Source organism: Botryllus schlosseri, chromosome 3 (genome assembly GCF_051294905.1).
Source record: "Botryllus schlosseri isolate E-star chromosome 3, Bs_hap1, whole genome shotgun sequence".
Taxonomy (NCBI): Eukaryota; Metazoa; Chordata; class Ascidiacea; order Stolidobranchia; family Styelidae; genus Botryllus; species Botryllus schlosseri.
This window is the reverse complement of record NC_137238.1, coordinates 7,506,858-7,529,878: the sequence shown is the minus strand read 5'-3', so window position 1 is coordinate 7,529,878 and position 23,021 is coordinate 7,506,858. Positions and strand designations below refer to the sequence as shown.

The 23,021-nt window shown below is 41.0% G+C and overlaps 2 protein-coding genes across 3 annotated transcripts in view; one reads left to right on the top strand and one right to left on the bottom strand.

Moving 5' to 3' along the window:
• The window catches only part of LOC145434839 (uncharacterized), a 249,143-nt gene that overhangs the window by 209,404 nt on the left and 16,718 nt on the right, over window positions 1-23,021 (bottom strand). The gene's annotated exons all lie outside the window — the stretch shown is intronic.
• LOC145434866 (uncharacterized) lies at window positions 9,160-14,563 on the top strand. The gene is made up of 7 exons (XM_080312112.1): window positions 9,160-9,473; window positions 13,049-13,169; window positions 13,234-13,342; window positions 13,410-13,491; window positions 13,560-13,675; window positions 13,734-13,874; window positions 13,969-14,563. Coding segments are annotated over exons 1-4 (462 nt in total). The 5' UTR covers window positions 9,160-9,243; the 3' UTR covers window positions 13,412-13,491; window positions 13,560-13,675; window positions 13,734-13,874; window positions 13,969-14,563.

Below are 23,021 nucleotides of genomic sequence, written 5' to 3'. Positions count from 1 at the left end.
CCTAAACACCCGCCGGAGCTACACTTCTGTGCTAATATGCGGCATATCACTCTCAATTTGCTCTAAATCTGCCTAAATTTTCAAAAAAGAGGACAAAATCTCAAAAAAGAGGACAAAAGGGCGTCCTTCGAGGACACTTTCAAAAAAGCCAAAAAAGAGGACAAATCCTCTTAAAAGAGGACGTATGGTAAGCCTATTGTATATATATCGTTGATCACACCATATTACGTCATCCTTTCCACAGATGCTGATTCACTGTCAATCTGTTAATCAGTGACGCAGGTTCCTAGGAAACGGCGTTGCTCGGTCATTATTACGCAGTTGCTGAATTGTGTTATCGTCAGTAGAGCTTTCTACATGTCGATTATATTTACCCCACAGCCATTATTACGTACGGCGATTCCCCGAATGGCGACAGCTTACCCGACAGCGTCGTCGTTTTACTAGTATTGGGCTCGAAAGTCACGTGACTTGTGGTTCGCTGGGGCCAGACAACTATATTAGATAGGCGCTCCCTGTGTTAATTTGCGTTATTGGTCTGTTTTCAAATCGTATTTTCTGTCTCAGTGAGGTTGTATGAAGTACAGTTCTGGGTTTTATGTTATCTTCTATGACTTATTAGCTAGTTTCAGGACTTTTAGACACCAACTAGGTAGGTTTATGTTGTTTTGCAGCCGCGCAAAATGCCAGGGTATAACGTGCCAATTTGTTATAATGGATGAGAAAACAATTCGGAATAGTCTTTCCATCGACTTCTAAATTGCCAGAAAACGACAGGAAGGTGACTGAAATTAATAAGGCTAGATAGAATGATAAATATAATTAACATTTGATCTATGTTGACTTGTTTGTTTGGTGGTATCAAATGTCACACCGGTATTTTGTGTGCCCCAAGACAGCGTAATCAAGTCAGCTTCAATAGCAAATGATTTAAGATTAAAAATAGATGCATCAACTGCAGGCATCGGTTAGCTATTAAGATATCTGTGCCATTTATCGAAAAAGATAATCAAGAATTTCGGTCAGCCAAATTTATGTTGAACCATGCCAATCAGAAGGAAGTTATTGATTGTTTTAAGGATAGTGCTGAGAAGACTGCTATTGCCGGACAAGGACAAGAGTACCGTACTTTCGACCTGGTTTTTGTGATGATGCAGTGATTTAAAATTTGGTATCATTCTAACTCTGGAATGAAAAGATTCTTTTAATGGAAGACCAGGTCTTGCTGTTACTCGTGACACTACTTCGTATAATTTAGTACTGGCACTGTAGCCAATGTTTTTTTTTTTAAATTTTGATCAAGTTTCTATACATCAGTGTTGTTCAAAAACAACTTTTTTTCAAATTTCACTGTCTCATGAACAAAATTGTTAGGTTGGCTCGAAGAAAGGTTGCACACTAGATTTGGCTCAATTCCAACATGCAGAAGTGAAGTTATCAGATTCTTCAAAAAAAAAATTATTGAAAAAATAAAATAGTTTTATAGAATTTTACTGGCTACGCCATGAAATGGTTGAGTTTTCGAAAAAATATATAACAAATTGGGCTAGTTTAGCCAAATTTGAAATTTTCTACCTTCAGTAGCTTTTGCATTGCGCCCTATACAAAATTTACACAAAGTTCTTGAACAAAAATCAGAGAGTAGGCTAATTCATAACCATTTTATTCTCTTTATAGATACCTACTTTCAGATGTTTAACAAATCAATGCAAACATTGATGCTAGTCTCACTAATCTGTACCTGATTGCTGTGCTAGTGAAGTTGCACTGTGCGCTATATGTAAACCATATCCGGGGCATCTCTGATCCCGGCATCTTGTATGATGCAATCGGTATCTCTGCCAAAAACTGCTCTCCAGAAGACACCATCTCCTTTATCGCAAGAACGAGAAGCACACGCACGCTATTTACCCCTCGAACGGTGAGAAAATGCAGCTCAACTGTCTATAAAATGACGTCACCGTAGGGAGGTGGAGCGAACACTTGGAGACGCTTCCGGCCTTAAAAGTCGCGACCACATATACTTCCTGAACTTGGAAGAAATCCACCCAAAACGCTGGGAAGGAACTGAAATTGTTGTCGACATATGGTACTCCAATGCCACCAGTAGGTCATTTGTGTGAGACCAGCCTCGTAACCATACGGACCCAACAACACTGGTATCCCTTACCGTCGTTCTCAGGCCCAGAGCACCCTAAATTTACACAAACGCCGTTCAGGATCTTGGCTTGTCAATGGGAAATACTTACGTCGACGCGATGCAGAAACGCATTAACTACAGATTCCCATGGAGTACTCACAGTTATATTGCTTGCTGTTATTCTCGTCAATTTCAATATACCAACACAGTCCTATCAATTGTATTGCTTATGGCTGCTCATTTTCAAGCCAACTCTGTGTGTTTAAGTGAGTCGTCAGTTTAAGACTACCTCCACAGTAGCAGTGTATAGCTTGAGTCAAAACTGCATCCGTCTATGGCAAGTTGGCAACATTAATCAGGAATACCTAATCTGTGACCAATACCTACATTCTATTTGTTTCATTCTCGGTACAAAGGAAATACATTCTCAAGTTGTGAATTTGTCGAATTTATTCGCCAGTTATTGATTTCGTCAGCACTCTTAGAGTTTTGTAAAATCAAGCGAGAGTATGCAAGATCAAGAAAGTATTGTTGTGGAAATATTATTATATCAGAATTAGGTAGTTCTTCTATTCAGAATCTTGAGGTAATCGTCGGGTCCAAAATAATTAAATGGCATAAGTTTTGAGTATGCAGTGCACAAGCTGCCCTGCACTTGTCAAAGTACTTGTGATGCTAGGCAAGTACTATAGTATCAACGATGACCGACTCATTTCAAAATGAAGACTTTCTTCATAAACGCTCAAGTCTATTAATGATCTTGATTTGGTAGAATAGGGACACTTGATATCTATCAATACACACATCACAAAAGTGCCGCAAACATGTCCTAAAACTACTTTAAAAAATATAACACTCCGGCAAGTATGCAATATTACATAGTACTCTGAAAATGTGGAAATGCTATCTTCTTCACTTTCATTCAGTGTGCATTAGGGCTCTACAAAAATGACTTTTTTCTCAAATCGTACTGGCTACTTGATAAAATTGTTAGGTTACCTAATTGAAGCCTACACACAAAATTTGGTTCAATTCCAGCCAGTAACCGCTTTGCTACAGGAGAAGGAAGTTTCTATTTATTATGGAAAAATAAATAATAAAAATTTTGAAAATTTTCTGTTCATCCCATAAAAGTGTTAGGTTGTCTATAGAAACGATGCTCACCAAATTTGGTTCAATTCTAATTTGTGGAAGCGGAGTTATTGCCGTCGAAAAGTTTGGATTTGAATAAAAAAGTATTTACGGTGACCGATTCTTTGTTTATTTATTATAGTTGTGCTCACCGTAAATACTATTTTATTCAAATCCAAATTTTTCGACGGCGATAATTCCGCTTCCGCTGGTTGGGATTGAATCAAATTTGGTGAGCATCGTTTCTATAGACAGCCTAACACTTTCACGGGGTGAACAGAAAATTTTCGAATTTTTTATTATTTATTTTTAAATAATAAATAGAAACTTACTTCTGTACCAAAGCGGTTACTGGCTGGAATTGAACCAAATTTTGTGTGTAGGCCTAAATTAAGTAACCCTAACAATATTATCAAGTAGCCAGTAGTCCCAGTACGATTTAAGAAAAAAAGTCATTTCTGAAAAGCCCTAGTGTGCATGTGCATTGTGCATGCCTCCTCTTTACATCGCCTAGGTCAAGATAAGTGTCCCGATTCCATAGACTACTCCCAGTCGCTTCGACATCTTCCTGTCTTTTCATTGTATCGCATTTTGTGGTGTATCGAACTGATAAAATTGGTAATAAACCGATGATGATGGTGATCGTCTGTTTGCACCACAAAATAAATGCTTTCAAGTTCAAGGGTCTCTTTGCATTTTGATAAGCTTTTTCTGAGTTCCTGTTGTGGTGATTGTTGTGATTGTATAAGTGCTGATTACTGTAATTAGTTTACTTTGCTCTGTTCATTCCTTTCGTACCTCAGTTGCTTATATCTGTGTTGTCGAGTGCATGTCCTAGTTCCGTGAAGTTGATTGTAGCTGAATTTCGGTTAATAAAAACCTAGAAAGCTGTCAAGCAGTTTCGTCTTCGTCTACCTACGCTTTTCTCGAAAGGTCACCACAATTTTATTAACTGCTATTTACACAATCGACCCTGGAATGACTTTCTCTCAAGAGAAGTATATCCGCGTGCCGGTTCTAGATTTATTACCAAGCTCTCAAGACTCTTCGAAAGTATTCAACCACTGGGACAAAATGTTGTCGAGCTTTATATCGGCTGCAGAGTCTTCTTTGCCATCGACCAGCAGCACGGACACTGGACAAGAATCTAGCAGTGGCCGTCCCGGGGCAGTTCTCGATAAGTTGGCTATTTTGATTGGTTATGTATCGCCAAGCGTGTACGCTTTGATCGAAGATCATGGCACGTTCGAATCAGCCATGGCACACCTAACCAAGTTATATCGGAAGAAAAAGAACATCATATATGCTCGACATTTACTCGCAACTGCTAAGCAAGACTCTGGTGAGACCGTCGCTGATTTCTCACAAAAGTTGATCGCTCTGTCTCGTGATTGCAATTTTGATGCTGTTAATGCAGAAGTGCATAAAATGGAGGCCGTGCGAGATGCCCTAATTACTGGCTTGCGGTCCTCTGCCATTAGATTGCGTCTTCTCGAACATGATGAGTTAACACTCGAAAAAGCCATGCAGATAGCGGACTCTCTTGAACGGGCGCAAGCGTTTTCCTCGTCCTATGAAATATCGCCTCCTACCGCCAACATGGTACCGGGAAATCAGGAAATGCAGAAGACTTCACATACGCCTGATCAATCGCCTATGTTGCCCTGCAGCTCTGAATTGGCTGCATTACAGAAGTCTCCTGAAAAAAAGAAGTGCTTATTTTGCGGCGGTTTCCATACGATGCTTCGCAAGTTTTGTCCAGCCCGAAACAGCGAATGCTCGAGATGTGGCCGACGGGGTCACTTCGCCAAAGTCTGCAAATTAAATTTGGCTTCGCTAGCCGGCGTACCCGGTTCTTTGAGGCGTTCGATGTTGGAAGTTTTTGTTGCTGAGAGATTGGTCAAAGTACTTGTAGATTCGGGGGCATACGAATGCTACATTAGCTCATCATTCGCCAAAATTCTCAATCTCGCTCTTACTCCTCGGGATTACACTATTACTCTTGCATCAAAGTCATCTTCTGCTCGAGTTATTGGTCACGCATACGCGACACTTCGTATTGAAGATAAAGATTACGGCGCAACTCAATTTTGCGTCGTTGATGAACTGTGCGCCGACGTAATTATCGGTTTGGAATTCCTCAAACAGCATAAGAGAGTTATATTTGAATTCGGTGGGCCGAAGGGAGATATCGTAATAGGACGCAAGCATTGTGCCGTAGCTGCCGCTAAAGTGATTGATCCGCCTGAAATATTCAAGTTTGTCGACCCAGCTGTAAAGCCTGTAGCTGTGAAGTCGAGAAAGTACAGCTCAGAGGATCGATCTTTCGTACGGAGCGAGGTGTCAAAGCTCCTGGATGAAGGCGTTATAGAGAAGTCGGTATCTCCCTGGCGAGCTCAAGTTTTGGTAACCAAGGACCCTCGACATAAGAAAAGGTTAGTGATTGATTACTCGCGGACGATAAATCGATACACCCCTTTGGATGCTTATCCGCTACCAAAAATTGATGACATTGTCAATGAAGTTGCAAAAGGTGTTGTTTATAGCACGATCGATCTCAAGTCTGCCTATCACCAGGTGTCTCTCTCTGCGGCCGACCGACCCTTCACAGCTTTTGAAGCTGATGGTTGTCTGTATCAATTTCGTCGCCTACCCTTCGGCATCACCAATGGGGTCGCTGCATTTCAGCGGTTCATTGATAAATTTATAGCGGACAACCACTTGAAAGGCACAATAGCTTACTTGGATAATGTAACTATATACGGAAGGAATCAGAAGGAGCACAATGAGAGGCTCTCTTCGTTCATGTCCGCCGCTGATTCAACAGGTCTGACTCTAAATAAAAATAAATGTGCGTTTGGGGTTTCGAAGCTCTCACTGCTCGGCCATCTGATATCCCACAATGATATTCGACCCGATCCGGATCATTTGCGACCCTTAACGCAAATGCCGGCTCCAAGCGATACTCGTAGTCTGAAGCGCTGTTTGGGCATGTTTTCGTACTATTCAAAATGGATTCCGTCCTTTTCCGACAAAGTGAAGCCCCTATGTGAAAATGTCGTGTTCCCCTTGCTTGAAAAACAGAGAAACGCGTTTGAAACGTTAAAACAGAATCTACTTCGTGCCTGTTTGAGCTGCATCTATGATGACGAACCGTTTCAAGTTGAATGCGATGCTTCCGAAGTTGCGATCGCCTCTATTTTAAGCCAAAAGGGCAGGCCTGTTGCGTTCATGTCTCGAACGCTATCAAAATGCGAAATGAAATACCCCGCTGTAGAAAAGGAAGCTTTGGCCATTGTCGAGTCTCTTCGAAAATGGGATTATCTCTTGAACCGAAATGAATTTAAATTGATAACGGGCCAAAAGGCATTATCTTTCATATTTAGAAAAGACCATCCGAGTAAGATTAAAAATGCAAAGCTCACTCTGTGGAAACTCGAGTTAAGTCCGCTAAAGTATCAAATAATTCACCGCCCTGGATCCGAGAATATCGGACCTGATACTTTGTCTCGGGTTTGTTGTTCGTCCCCAGGCCAGCCACACATGAGCCTTCAAGAGATCCATGAAGCGCTGAGTCACCCTGGAATTCGACGACTTGATCACTTTGTCCGATCCAAGAATCTACCTTTTTCTATGGAGGACGTTAAAAGAACTTGTGCTAATTGTCAAATATGTGCTAAATTGAAACCTCGGTTCTTCATGTCTAATGAAACGAACAAGTTGATAAAAGCTACTCGACCATGGGAACGTATTAGCATCGATTTCAAAGGTCCCGTTGATGGACCCAGAAAGTTTGTACTTGTTATTATTGACGAGTACAGTCGCTTCCCATTTGCTTATCCTTGTCGCGACATGACGTCGTCAATTGTCTCTCATCCTTGTTTTCGCTTGTCGGTGTACCCGAATATGTACACAGTGACAGGGGTGCCTCATTTCTATCTAAGGAAATCACCGATATCTTGACACGCAAGCGTATTGCCACCAGCAAGTCGACTCCTTATCACCCCACAGGCAATTCGCAATGCGAGAGGCTTAATCAGACTTTGTGGAAATCCGTCAAGTTGCTTTTGGAAAGTCGGAGATTGCCGGAGAGACATTGGGAATCGGTTTTGCCGGATGCTCTGCATTCCATCCGGTCGCTCTTATGCACGGCAACTAATTGTTCTCCTCATGACAGGTTCTTCAAGTTCGAAAGGAGATCCATGTTGGGCGACTCCATCCCCGACTGGCTTCTTCATGGCGGCACCGTACTTCTACGAAATTTTGTGCGGAACAAAGGCGACCCCCTCGTTAATGAGGTAGAACTATTGGATGCCAACCCTAAATACGCCTTAATACGTTACAGAAACGGCGTAGAATCAACGGTTTCCGTTAAAGACCTCGCACCCTACCCTGTTTCTACAAAGTCTTCTGAGGCGCTTGAAAGAAAGGAAAAAGAGTTTTCCTCTGTCTGCGATACAACGGAGCCGTCATCCGATGAACTTACCACCTCGTCCAGCAGCGAAAAAGATGGCGTTGCTAGTAAAACATTTCCTCCGCGTCGCGACGAAGTAGTGGAGCCCAGTAGCAGCGCAGATGTCGAGGAACCTCCACTGCGTCGATCCACGCGCATAAGGCGCGCTCCCGAACGTTACGGGCAAGGGACCTCGTAAAAGCTAGTCCCTATTTTCTTGGTGGGGGTGAATGTGGTGATTGTTGTGATTATATAAGTGCTGATTACTGTAATTAGTTTACTTTGCTCTGTTCATTCCTTTCGTACCTCAGTTGCTTATATCTGTGTTGTCGAGTGCATGTCCTAGTTCCGTGAAGTTGATTGTAGCTGAATTTCGGTTAATAAAAACCTAGAAAGCTGTCAAGCAGTTTCGTCTTCGTCTACCTACGCTTTTCTCGAAAGGTCACCACACCTGTCACCCATTCGTTGACCATCTTTCTTCTCTTGCTTGCTTTCATATGTCCGATGGTGCCGATTTTAGAGCCTCATTGGCTTTACTTAGCCATCTGGGCTTGATTACATGACGCTGCTCATGTAGTTAGGTAAGCAGTGGGGAGTCCAGATAAGGCTCCGACCCACTTGCGTCAAGTGGGATTCGAACTCAAATCCAACGCTTCCCCAATCTTTTAGGTAATTTTGCAATTACCAACCTCCACGTCATAAACTTTCATTATACTCATGGCTGAACTGACTGTTTTCCCAATTCACTGCCATCTCCATCATACATTGCTGATGTTGGATGGTCGTTGTCTAAATCATTTTGACTTCTTTTGACCAGATTCGGATCATTTTTGAAGAATTCGCAAATCGTAAAAGTAGCTTAACCAAATCCATCTGAAATCAAATTTAACACGGTACGGTAATGTTACAATATTACTAATCTCCGATGTTGACTGATCACTGTCTCGGTGTCGATAAGTATACACTTGAAGCATAATAATGCTGCAGCCATACGATGAATAGTTAGTAGGTCCAGATGAAAGTACTAAACCTTGGAATTACTTGTTTGACATAGGCTATCTTAAACTGCTCTATACTCCATCATGTTAATTGAATACTACACATTGTCATCTATCTGCACGAAAAAAAATCAATCCTGTAACACAAACACAAAATGTGACAGCAAAGACCAGCGCAGTAGCAGAAATTGCGACATACAAATGCATTACTGTCGCAGAGAAGATGATACCAGAAACGCGCTTGGCCCCAGACGGTGGTTGCTATGCTGAAAAGTCACGTGACTTTCGAGCCCAATAGAGGATGTAGGATGGAGTGACGACCCATTGTTCTCCGTTTAGCCTGGCTGCGCTTGAATGATTAGGGACGACGCGCGTCGCTAAGGTAAATAATGTCAGAGGTAGAAGTGAAGTCCCACTTTTTGAATGGCATTTTATTCTACTCTACGACGATTTTCTCAGGATTTAGTTATTTGCACGGACTGTTCTGTCCACAGGTTGAATTAAGCAGTTAGTGTACAAATATGACGACTCATTGCGCGATTCCAGGTTGTAGTTGCGCGATTCCAGGTTGTAGTTATTCAAATAAACGGGCTAGTCAGGACAGCAGAAGATCACTCTTCCGGATTCGCCGACCTGATTTACTTCGAAAAGCAAATGAAAGAAAACATCATGAAGAGTTGACGAAATTCATATTATCTTTGCGGGATTTTGAAAAAGGGGACAAAATTAAAGTGATGCTTCATAAGGAAACGTAAGACCATTTATCCTATTCTTTTCCCATGTTGCCTTGGCAAGTGAGAATCTTGTTGAGCTGTGATTCATCTGATTAGACCAGTGGTTCTCAACCGGTGTGCCGCGGCACACTAGTGTGCCAATTGGCCTGCTCAGGTGTGCCGCGAGCAAATGTGGTAAACTATGTCGAAGAATAACAAAAATCCAAATTTTGAGTGTGGCATTGTTGGTTTTTCTATTGAATTTACCCGATCAAGACACGCGATGCACTATCCGATGCAGTGAAAAGATATTAGACTGTCGAGGCGACCGTAGTTACGATATCTCAATCTAGTAGTTCAATCTGACATCCATGGATTGATTCTTTCTCTGGGCTTTTTATTGTAAAGACGCTCTGAGCAGGGCCTGGTAAGGTATGGTATGGTATGGAAGTATGGTATGGTATGGATCGATATTTTGGTATGGAATATGGAACAATGCAAGTATGGTATGGAATGGAAGATTTCAATCTATGGTATGGAACGACATTTCCATACTTCCATACATTGGTGCTTTATACATTTTATCGTGATCTGTGCAAGCTTCATGAAGCGTACGTTGTTCGTTGTTCACGGAATACGATCGTCGATCGCTTTTGTTATGTGTGAACGTGAACTATTGAACGCTGTGTAGGAACAAATACGCGCTTGTGCAACGGTTTTAGGAGCACTTGAAATGACTTGATTTTGTGATGTAATAATGACAGCAGTAAAGTTGATCGGATATTCTCTCGAGTCGAGAGACACGACGTCTCCGAGTAGAGTCTGTCATGTGACGCAATAATTGGCAATGTAGGCAACTCCAACTACCTCATTCCTTGAGTGACGACAGCTTACAAGCAATCATGATTCAACGAACTAAATGCTCAATGTGATTGATGATTACATTTCTTCCGAAACATTGTCCGCACATCTATACTATTTACATACCGAGATATCTCATTGGTCATATTTCAAACGATCTCGCATTAGGATTATAGATCAGAGAGTAGGGTAGATGTAAGTTTGGAATTCTCGCCACACTAACCCCGACCAAATACTGTACTAACAATCATACAGATCGCTGCAGATTGCCTGCAGCTGGGATATTTTATGGGTGCGCCTATACTATATATTATTTTGCGAGTATTTACTTCAAACTTGCATGTGCCTCATGCCAATGTACCGGAAATGAGATGATATGCATGGAGCAGGGGCGGGCAACTTCTCCAGTCGGCGGGGCGGAAATAGGGAAATTAGGTACTTGGCGGGCCGGAATGCTGAATGGATAAATTATTCGTCCATGTATACAAGGAATGAATCGTATTTAATGAATGTATTTTATCGACAGCAATGTCACTTCAAAGCCATTTCTCAACGATAATGACTACAAGGTTGATTTGAGAATATCATTGTCATACAGGCACCGCCGTGTCTGCTTCTTTCTGATCAAATAACTCACGGTGCAATCCTTAATTAAGATTTCAAAGCGTTTGATAAGCCCGGTACCCAAAATTTACCAAGAATAAATTCATTAGGGTTCAGCACATCGTAAATGCCGATAATGCAAGTCTTCTCGCTTCGACGAACTTACGCGTAACCTCCACTATCGCACGCTGCACAGTGCGCACACCTATATAATAACATACAGTCACTAAAATTTGGCGTTTAGGCAAGTGATTATGTAAGACGGGAAACTGTCCGCGGGCCGGAAAAAATCTTGTTTCGGGCCGCATCCGGCCCGCCAGCCGTACGTTGCCGGCCCCTTTTATGGACAGTACTAGATAACAATCTACTCACAATCTCATTTTGCTCGCGGAAGCTGTAGAGTAGACGTACACGGCACCTCACCACCGTGAACTAAACCTCACCAAAACAGACTCTGTAAAACTATTATCAGTACTTAGATTCGCATTAGATTCGCTAGTTTAAGCAATAATGATATCCGAAATATCAATAATATAGGTGCTATAAGAGGTACTATACTTATGATATTGAAGTATTTGAAAGTATGGAATGTATGGAAAGTATGGTATGGAACAATGTTGGTATGGTATGGAAAATTGCAAGTATGGTATGGAGAGAGTAAGGCAAGTATGGAGTATGGAAAATTCTCGTTCCATACCATTCCATACCATGCCCTGGCTCTGAGCACAGCAACGTGTAGGGGAGCGGAGAATCTAATAAATCTGCGACGCTTTGTAACTTGCTACTGCACTGCCATGAATCCAACTGGAGCCTCCATCGTCAATGGGTGTGATACGCTAATTTGCCCACCCATAGTAGCATGTAGGACGGTGATAACTAATCTCTGGCAATTGATCCGTGATATTTAGGTGTGGCCGAAGTGTTCACCTTTCATTTGTCACCCCCATCAAAACTGGAGGCAGAACAGGGACATGACGCAGGTTGATGGCCTTCTTCTGTTTATAGATATATTTGTAGTCGTATTCTTGCCATCTCTTCGTCATCGATGATCATTTTACATCATACCGATATTACTTATTTTGATTCCAGAAAGATGCCAACTTATACCACGGCACACTGCTTTTACAGTAGGAGCCTACATAAGCCTCCAATACCCAGGAAGGCATTCTCACCATCGAGAAATGAACTCATTTGGAAGTGATGTTCACGTTTACAAATTAGAATTGCCAACATAGCCAGCCATTCACATTTCGATTGTTAGGTAGCGTACCAGCACTGCAGGTAAAATGCAGGCACAGGGCGAAACGTTATATGTTGCAGGCGGCAAATTCGAGAATTGAGAAGTAAAGTTGATCAAATTATATCAGTTACAAATTTCCCCGCCGCTGAGGTTTATTATCGCGGTTTGTTGGAACTTTAACTGCGGGTGGCTGTCAGTAACACTATTGAGGTATACTATATCTTCACAGGTGCTATTACACGATCTGCGCGGAAATGCGTTTGGCATCCATGCACCTCTACGCCTCTGCGTTTGTTAGTGGCAATTGGGATTGGACTCTTCGATGCGACGGTTAATTACATCGACAATGCGGTAGTGGGCAGTCTTTATTGTCCAGTCAATCTTATGAAATTAAGCTCAGCCTGAAGTTTAAACGAGATATCAGCAGGCCAGTTATGTGGTAATAGCTGATAATTCAAAACCTAACACTGAAACGGAGAATGTTTTTCTTCCGGCCAGCCATAAAATTGTAAAGAAATGTTTGGGAAGAATTGAAAACGATCCCCATGTCAAATGATACCATTCTTAGACGTATATTTGTGAGATGTCCGCAGAGATAAAAGAAAAATCAAGCAGAGAAAAGCCTACTTGAGTGCTCCAAAAAGGTAGAAGTACATCGTCAGTGACCATACCTCTGTAAGACTATGGTTGCTGCTATATGCATCCTGGTAGTTTGCCTGTGCCGTAAGCCAAAAGAGTTCAGAACCACTGTTCTAGTGTGCCGCGGACCATTTTTCATTTTGAAAGTGTGCCGCGAGGTCAAAAAGGTTGAGAACCACTGGATTAGACTATCGTTCGGAAAGGAGATACTTCTGAAGTGACATTATTCTCAAAAGTTCTTTTCTGAGTATTGTCCTCACCTAATTACAGGGTTGGAATTCGCGAAAATCTCTTTGAAGAATCAGATGTAATAGAATATAAATCTCGCAAGGAATTGAAAGTTGGAGCATTGCCAAGGCTCAATCTGCCATCCAAATGCAGCAGTAGCAAGGCAAGACGATTTTATTTACCTTAGAAACTTTCCAATGAGCGTATTACTCTAATTTGTTATAAAGGAGTTGAGAAAACAACCGGCCGTTCGGAAGCAACTTCCTGACAAACTTCTGCATAGAGATATTAGGGATGTTGTCCTGTCTTACCACAAATTGAAAAAAACATACAGGTGTGAGGAATCTCTTCAGCTGTAGCCAACCTTCATTAAGCCATTATAATTTTATCTCATTTCATGCAGAGATATGGAGCTTGAGTGAGAGAAATGTTAAATTGTTTATAGAAAAATGGGAATGTATTGAAGATATTGTGCCAATATTGAGGTACCTTGCAAATTAAGTGAATGTGGGTGATCAATTTACGTTATATTGCTATGAAACAATTGTTTCAGAATTTCCCTTACAAGCAGTCTGATGATTGATTCAGCGGCATTGCATGGATGGAAGCTCCCTCCAAACCAGCTTCCGAATTATGACTTGAAATTTTTAACTCTTCAGCAATTTCTAAGTATGCCACTGCTACTGTCGGTCACTTTTCAGAATCTGTCATACCCAATGTTGTATAGGTTATCTTGACGGAATGAGACTTTGTATCGGGGTACAGGAGACAACACGAAACACCCATCAACATAAGACTTTATCTTGGGCTGCGGATCATTTACAGGAAAAGGTCATTTGTTCAAGAACTCCTCTGTGCGAAGCTGTAGGTTCGTATTTTTTTTTTGTTGAGTGACATCAAAACTACGGTGAGCAGCATTGAAGAATATGTCAAATTGTTAGAATTGATGTATCTATATTCAGTTTGGAACGATTCTATTGCATGCACCATGTGCACAAAATATGATGTAAAAACAAGATACAACAGAAGATATTCAAAAAGTACTCCATGCGGTTCAGATGATGATTGTTTAACTGTCCAGTAAGATCTTCATTCAGCTAAAGTGGAAGTGGTATGAATGTTAATCAGGCTTACCATACGTTCTCTTTTAAGAGGATTTGTCCTCTTTTTTTTGACTTTTTTGAAAGTGTCCTCGGAGGACGCCCTTTTGTCCTCTTTTTAGAGATTTTGTCCTCTTTTTTGAAAATTTAGGCAGATTTAGAGCAAATTGCGAGTGATATGCCGCATATTAGCACAGAAGTGAAGCTCCGGCGGGTATTTCGGAGTGAAAAACGGTGATTTTAGCTCTGAGCGAAAAGAAGACCTTTTTTTTTAGTCATCCACCTGGCAATGTGGAGTAAAGAACGTTATTTTGAGCTCTGAGCAGAAGTGATGACCTTTTTTTTTTTAGTCAACCGATCTCAAAGTGGGAAAAAATAACCGGTTTTTCAGGATTTTACTCCGGTTTTTCGAGTTGCAAATTTCTAAAAAAGTGTCCTCTTATTTGATTTCCAAAATATGTTATGTTAATGGACGTATCGACAAGAATAAAATTAATCACAAAGAATTTTTTTAAGGATATTGTTGAGATTGAAGCGGAAAGCATGAACGAATGGCAGAGGATGTTTTTTAAAGAGCAATGTTCGAACGCAAAAAGGCATCCTAATGCCCGCAGATACCACCCTCATGTTATCAGATGGGCGATTGAGCTTTACGCCGAGCACCATCAGCTTATCACATGCTTCGAACCACAGGAATGCTAACATTGCCTTCTTCTGGCACCCTGCGTCATTACAGGTGCACATAGACATTCACATTATCTCTTGATTTGCCTATATACATGGTATTTGATTTAGGAACTTGGCGTCATCGAAGCCTGGCATATGCGAAATTGCATCCGAGCAATTAAAACGCCTGAAGGACCCTGTTGATGCCTACCTTACCATTGGTGAAATGAAAAGTAAGATATTGTGTATATTGCATATGTGATATCAAATTGCAAATTTTTGTGAAATAATATAATTTGTATTGCAACTTTCAGTTCGAGAGAATCTGGTTTATCAAGATTCTCGCATCATTGGTTTTGTGGACTACGGGGACCGTCATTAGGGTGGAGTGAAAATGACTTTTTTTTTTCAAATCAAAAAAGGCCTTCCTCAATCCTGACAAATGACCTAAAACTTCAATCAAAAGTGACTTCAGGGTGTTGCCCCCATTTTCCAGCCGGCAACCCCCAAATTTCTGCGCGTGGGGGGGGGGGTGGCCCATCTCGGCAACCGCTGGTCGTAGAGTCATGATATATAGCTCAAAATTTGCGGAAGCATCATGTTTCTATCTGTATTCTGAAGAAAGTTTTCTCTATTGTGAACACAAAATGAGTTATAGCCAAAAAACTATATATACGCACATTTTTGTTGTAATTCAGAATTTATTCTGACGAATTGTGATCTGTCATTAGTTTTTTTTAAAAGTAAAGTAACACAGTGGAAATATCGAATATTGGGCCCATATTACAAATATATTCACAACACAGTCCTTTTAAAATCGGTTCAAAACATCATAATGAAACATTCACATTGAACGTCTCATATTAAAAATGCATTCTTTTGTCAAGTTTTTTCATCAGTTTACGGGACTTAATTTTTCGGCGAATGAGGCCATCTCGTCTTTGAAATCCCGAAACTAGTGCTGATGCTTCTGTTACGAGCTTTACATGTCGTTCCACTGTTTGATTGTGGCATGGATGAAACAAAATCAGAGGCTTCTCGCGGCATTCTTCTAACTCGGCATCAGTTAAGTGCGCAATCGTTGGAGGAAGTTGTTGATAAGGTTCAATATCAACCAATTCGTGGTATGCCTTGGCTTTGGGACACAGAATAAACGAATAGGACCCCAGTTCAATTGGTTGGAACCGCTATGACTCTCAATGTCCGGGAGTGAATTTTATTCAGCGGCATGTTTTCGAAACGCAAGCACCTTGGTCACAGCCTTATTTCGTATGTCTTCATTATCATCTACCAGCATTGCAATCATAATATTTTCGGGGTGTGCGGAATAACCGTTTCTTATCACCACATTCGAAGCAATTTTTCGAACGTTTCGGTCAGAGAAATTCAAAACCTGTTTAATCAAGTTGAAGATGTTTCTGGGTCCATGTGTTATATATGTTTTTTTTACCTTGATCTCAAACCAAGTCGGAAAATATACTTCAAGGCAAAAACAAACCAGAATCTCCAGGTTTAAAGGCGGTTCATTAACTGTTACATAATACCGTAAAACTCTGCACTGCATCCTAAAGTTAGCCATCTTGAATGCGCAACCGGTGGTACAACCTCCAAGTAAGCCAGATCATCATCAGCATTTCCTTGAATAATTGCCCAGCACATTTATAACCATATAACTGGTCCTTACTTAAGTCACTAACAATTTCCTATGGGAGCTTTTGAAAGGCCATAAGTGGTGGCGAGAGCTTTTTGAATTGAGTAACTGGCCAACAAGATACACTTCCACGTAGTTTTTTTCAATTGGGTGTGACCAAGGTGCTGGCGATTTGAAAACATGCCGCTGAATAAAATCCACTCCTGGACATTGAGAGTCATAGCGGTTCCAACCAATTAAACTGGGGTCCTATTCGTTTATTCTGTGTCCCCTATTCGTTTATTCTGTGTCCCAAAGCCAAGGCATACCACGAATTGGTTGGTATTGAACCTTATCAACAACTTCCTCCAACGATTGAGCACTTAACTGATGCAGAGTTAGAAGAATGCCGCGAGAAGCCTCTGATTTTGTTTCATCCATGCCACAATCAAACAGTGGAACGACATGTAAAGCTCGTAACAGAAGCATCAGCACTAGTTTCGGGATTTCAAAGACGAGATGGCCTCATTCGCCGAAAAATTAAGTCTCGTAAACTGATGAAAAAACTTGACAAAAGAATGCATTTTTAATATAAGACGTTCAATGTGAATGTTTCATTATGATGTTTTGAACCGATTTTAAAAGGACTGTGTTGTGAATATATTTGTAATATGGGCCCAATATTCGGTATTGCCAGTGTGTTACTTTATTTTTAAAAAAAAAAACTAATGACAGATCACAATTCATCAGAATAAATGCTGAATTTCAACAAAAATGTGCGTATATATAGTTTTTTGGCTATAACTCATTTTGTGTTCACAATAGAGAAAACTTTCTTCAGAAGACAGATAGAAACATGATGCTTCCGCAGATTTTGAGCTATATATCATGACTCTACGACCAGCGGTTGCCGAGATTGGCCATTTTACCCCCCTAAGCGCAGAAATTGGGGGGTTGCCGGCTGGAAAATGGGGGCAACACCCTTAATTGAAGTTTTAGGTCATTTGTCAGGGTTGAGGAAGGCCTTTTTTAATTTGAAAAAAAAAGTCATTTTCACTCCACCCTAACCGTCATACACCGGATCAAACTGGAACTCATATTTGCAGTGAGGAGCACCATTAATAAATTTATGGACTAGCTTACCATGTTAATACTTTTTTCTGAATCTGTCTTTTTAGTGTTTTATCTGCGGTCATTTGATCGAAAACTTTTTTTCCATCCCATTTTCATGGTGGCCAATTACAACAACAAAGGCATTCACACTTGCGTCCATGTTCTTGTTCATGGAAGCTGTCACGGTATGTGAGGAATGGAATGTTCAGATCCATGCAGTTGTGGCTGATGGTGTATCAACCAATCGTAATTTCTTCTCGATTATTCACGGAGCTGTTTCGACCCCTAATTATCAAAATTTCTATGCACCTCAACCAACCCGATCCGATGAACCTATTCTGATATGCTCAGACACCAGTCACCTTTTGAAGGTAATCAGCGGGACTGTGCTTTCTGTGAACACACCTTTATCTGAGAGTGGATTCTAAAACTGTTTTCACAGACAGCAAGAAATTCATTATTTTCTTCCAAGCCAGGAGGTACAAAGTACATGTGTAAAGATGATCAGGACATTCTGTGGACCTCAAGATCTGTTCAGTACTTCAGCGAGAGAATCGAGAGCGAGACAGCCGTCTTCCCACACAATTGTGGATGAAATCTAGGTCAGTTTACCACAGCTCCATCAGCCTAAATCATCATAATCGACATAACGAAATAATTGATTCACTTCAAACACAAATGTTTGTTAAGGTACGATGATTTTTGGAGGCGGTTCATGTGTGAAAACAACGACGACGATTGGATGAACAGCTTCCGAATGAGGCGAGTGACATTTGAATCAGTCGTGGACGAATTTCATGACGATATAAAGCCACGTATGGAACCTATATTCAGGGTGCGTAGTCGTTTTTTGCTTTCACAGGTGAAGATTCTGTACGGAAGCCAGTCGACACGTCAAAAAGAATTGCAATAGTGATATTCAAGTTGGGTTCTACAGCAGAATACAGAACAGTTGGTCATTTATTCGGCGTAGGTTCTACAGCAGAATACAGAACAGTTGGTCATTTATTCGGCTGAAGTGACAGCGCCGTCCACAACTTTGTGAAAAGGTTTAAATCGACTATTGCAATACCTGCTGGTGCTACGAGAGCAATACTGCAACCTTACTATATTGATTGCAGATTTTGCGAAGCAGCTTCAGCAAAAGCATCGAAATTTATTTGTATGCCATCAAGGGAAGAGGAAGAAAATATAAGTCGACGAATATTTGAGACTCATCATTTTCCACAGGTTATACCAATACTTTACTTTGAGTGTTGACTGTTCTAATCTGCCCGGTTGACAAATAGGCCTACATCAACTTAGGTATTTGGTTGCATTGATGGCTCGCACATACCAGTCACAGCTCCAGCTATATTGGCAGAAAGGATTATACCAACAGGAAAGGTTGGGAGTCTATAATACTTCAAGCAGTTGTGGACGACAAGTACTGGTACGGCGCGTAGCGGAATATGGTTTAATTTTTGGACTATGGATCAATTCCAATCTTCTCTCTCAGTTTCAGGGATATAAGTGTCAAAATGCCAGGGTCATGTCACGATGCCACAGTTCTGCGAGCTTCCAACTTGTGGCGATACTCGCACCTACTTCCTCAGGTGAAGATAACCTTCGGGATGTCATTTGAGTAGTGCGAGGATAATTAGGAAATATCAAATTTTAAGAATTCAAAGAGGATTGAAGGGTTCGATATTCCTCCGGTTTTGTTGGTGATCGATCATACGCGCTGGGTAAACGGCTCATGAAACCATATGTCGGCTTTGCTCTTCAGCCAAGATACGAGTCTTTCAATTTTTAGCGTAGCTCAGTCCGCATTATTGTGAAAAACTCATTCGCGCGATTCAAAGAACAGTGGAGGATTCTTGCAAAAAAGATCGACACAAGCGTCGTGATGGTTACTGACATCATTGCCGCATGCTGTGTATTGCACAATATATGCGAGACTGCCAAAGAAGTTGTTGCACAATGTGAGCATGCACAACCACCTGTAAGTGCTCCGCAAGCTCAACATACTGACAATGACGATGTTAGCACGGTTTCGACGGAAGGCAGTGAAATCCGTGAAGCTATTGTCCGTTTTCTTGAAAACAACTATCCACTTCGCCATTCTGAGCGATATTAACTACTCCTATAAGATTTTTCTTTGCTGTTCTATGTTTCGTAACATTTTGGTTTACTCAAAATATTAAGAAACTGAATTCTAACAGTTGTAAAAGAATTATTCGAACATTTCTTTGAGGAGTTCGCGGTCTTTCTCCCCTTCCTCTCGTATTGCCTGCACCACGTCATCAATATCTGAAATCGAAGGATTATATATGATTATCTTACGCCAAAGCAATAAACCGAATATTAGGGAGATCTATACCGCTATGCCTTTTCCGCTTTCCTCTTCTTTCTACTCTTTCTTCATCCGAAACGGAGTCATCCAGCACGCATACAACAGTCGGCGTTGACAGGGTCGCCTCATCAAGAAGATGCGTCACCATCATCATCACTATGATCTTTGCTTGATGGGCTCTGAAAGTTATCTACTCTGCTTTGCAATGCCTGTAGAAAGAATTGAATATGACTAGTTACAAACCGCACTCTCTGACTATTAAGCTTCTCGGCATTTATCTTACCACACGTTCGAGGCCGGGAGCCAAGCAATTCATTCATTTTCAAGTAATGCGGCCACGTGAGCTGCTTAGCGCCCATTCCGACGCATATTTCGGGGCGGAAGTACTAGTTGGATGTTGCTGTAACAGGGTAACTCTAACAACTGATATGTACATCAGAGGCAGAAATTGATCGTAAACACAGCATCAGTATTCAACAAAGTAACGTGAAGAATGAAATCGATCCGTCCCATGTGATTTCATCAACGTTCCAAAATTACAATTTACCAATTCAAAAAAGCACAAATGTAACTATCATCAATAAATACATTTTATGTTCGAAATGATGCTGTCAAACGCAGTCGAAATATCGTCCATCAGCTGGTTACCATGCAATTTATAGTTCAAATCCTGCTGTAAAATTCATTTTCAAATTTTTAAACGATTTCAACAATGTAAAGGTTTGTTGCAACATTGACTCGACCAGTGGCGGCATCTTGCCATATTTTGCAAAGAATCACTGAAAAATTTATAACGGACACCGAAACTGTGCCGTGGGATAGAATGTGTATGTAATATTGATGTGATTTGGAAGCAGGTAAGAAAAATTGCCACCAACTGCGAAATTCAACAATCGTTTGAGCTCCAAGGGGGGCTGGTGTCAAAAAAGGTTGAGAACCACTGTCTTAGACTGAATCTCATCAGTAGCGAACGTCAGTCATGCAGTGAATCAAATTCAAAATGAAGGAAATATTTTGTCTGCGTGACGTAATAACGAAAACAAACGACTAGTATACAGGGTGATGTATCAACATTACACAATTGTGGACCGCCTGTTTTATCTTATAATAGGTTCTTTTCATCGCCTTCCATTTATCGCGACATGACGTCCTATAATGATAGAACAGTATATAAGACCAAGACTGCAACGAACGAAAAAGGGCTATTATTTGCCACCTCCTGAATACCTCGACTTTTTAATTACTCCGAGGCATTGCTGAATAGTTTTCGGTTCCTCTACCGCCTTTTGTCTATTTCGTCAATCAATTGACGCTCGCGGATAATCGCTATCATTGTTTCTGCCTCCTGTTCCGACCAGGTAATGTATTGTTTTTTTCGACATTGTCTACTTTATATATGACATTATCGTCTATCAATTAATGTATATCCCAAGATCTGATGTGTCCATGGACCATGTGTATAGTAAATGCATAGTGGGTGTGTTTGTGTATGTGGGCGGTGCCTTGCTGTTATTAATCGTGGGCGGTGCCTTGTTGTTATTAATTAACACTCGACAGCTGAGTACTAGAAGGGTTTATCCATCGAACGCCAACATTGCATTACATTCGATGGTATATAATTAGTTATTAACCCAATGCAAAGAGAGTATGCGTATTATGGAGAGTGACTAGGTCAAATAAGAACGCGTATCATCTGCAAAAGTAGTCGTTAGGTACCAAATACTTCGTACCAAATACTTCTTGAGTCAACAAATATGCTACAGCAAACATTCTTAGAGCCTAAATTAAAGTAGTGTTTGGTAGAAAGGCTTGCTTTTTTATCGGGGGGTAAATTGAATGGTCCATATCAGAGAATTTCGTTCGTGCAGTACGGTACTTTCACCATTTGCCGGTATAGGCATATCACCATTTGCCGATATAATTACATCAACAGGTGCTAAAAGTTAGTTATAATATTATAAAACTGACTTACAATCAATTACACGGCCATTGACATACCAAAACCAAACTATCCAGACGAACGTTTCCGTTACCCGATTTCCCCTGCTAGCGGGTAACTTTCCCCGACAAAGTTGCGTTGTCTGTGACGCACGATTGCGTCACCTTATGTCGGGTAATTTATCGAGACATCTAGCGACATGTAGATAGGCCTAGCGGTGCCACTGCTAGTGTTTTAACACTAGATCTAGTGTTTTTCTGTAATCGTGCGAACAATGAATATTCTAACGCTAAACTACTAGATTATCCGCTAAATTTACCGCTGATAAGGCAGGCGATTTAGGGTCGGGTGCATGGATGCGAATCAGATTAGGGCCTAATCACTAGTTAATTGATTTCTGATTAAGCAGCAGATTAAATTCCAGGGCATGGATAGTGATTGACTAGTAATTAATTAATCTATGATTAGCCACGTAAATGACGCATGACTGACGCATTTATCTGAGCTGACGAACCGGAACGGTTGTTTTGCACTGCTTTCAAAATATCCTACGCCTAAGTTGCGGGCGTTTGTTGCTTGATAAACGATAGCTGCCGTTCAGTGCATTATCCAAAACGTATACATGGTTATCTTCATTGTCTAAATTATAAATTAATGCCCGCTAATGCCATTATTGACAGGAATATTTCATAGCTGCTTCTGCTTACTATATCAGCACCCTACCAAAGTACCGATACGGTAGTCTGTTTATGGTAGTTTATTGGGCATCAAACCACTTTACCATGGACTATCATCTCGATTCGATCATGCTGCTCTACAATTTGAACAACAGGAGTATACCAAGGCGTATCGTTAGAGACCGGAGTAATCCAGTGGAGCACCTATCAAGCGGAGAGTTTGTACATCGTTATCGCGTGTCCAAGGATTCCTTCATGGTACTCTAGGAGATAATAAAAGACGACCTTCAATACGACTGTAAAAGGAGCCATCCTATTCCTCCCATCTACCGACTACTTGCAACCCTACGGTTCTATTCTTCAGGACATTTTCAGAGGACTGACGGAGACTTACTGCAAATGGATAGGACGTCAGTGTGCAGAATTGTTCACCAGGTGTCAAAAGCAATTGCTAAAAGAAAGCGAAAATTTATAAACTTTCCAAACACGCAGCATCAAATCATTTTAGAACAGATGGCATTTCATAGGGAGCATCAGTTTCCCGAGGTAATTGGA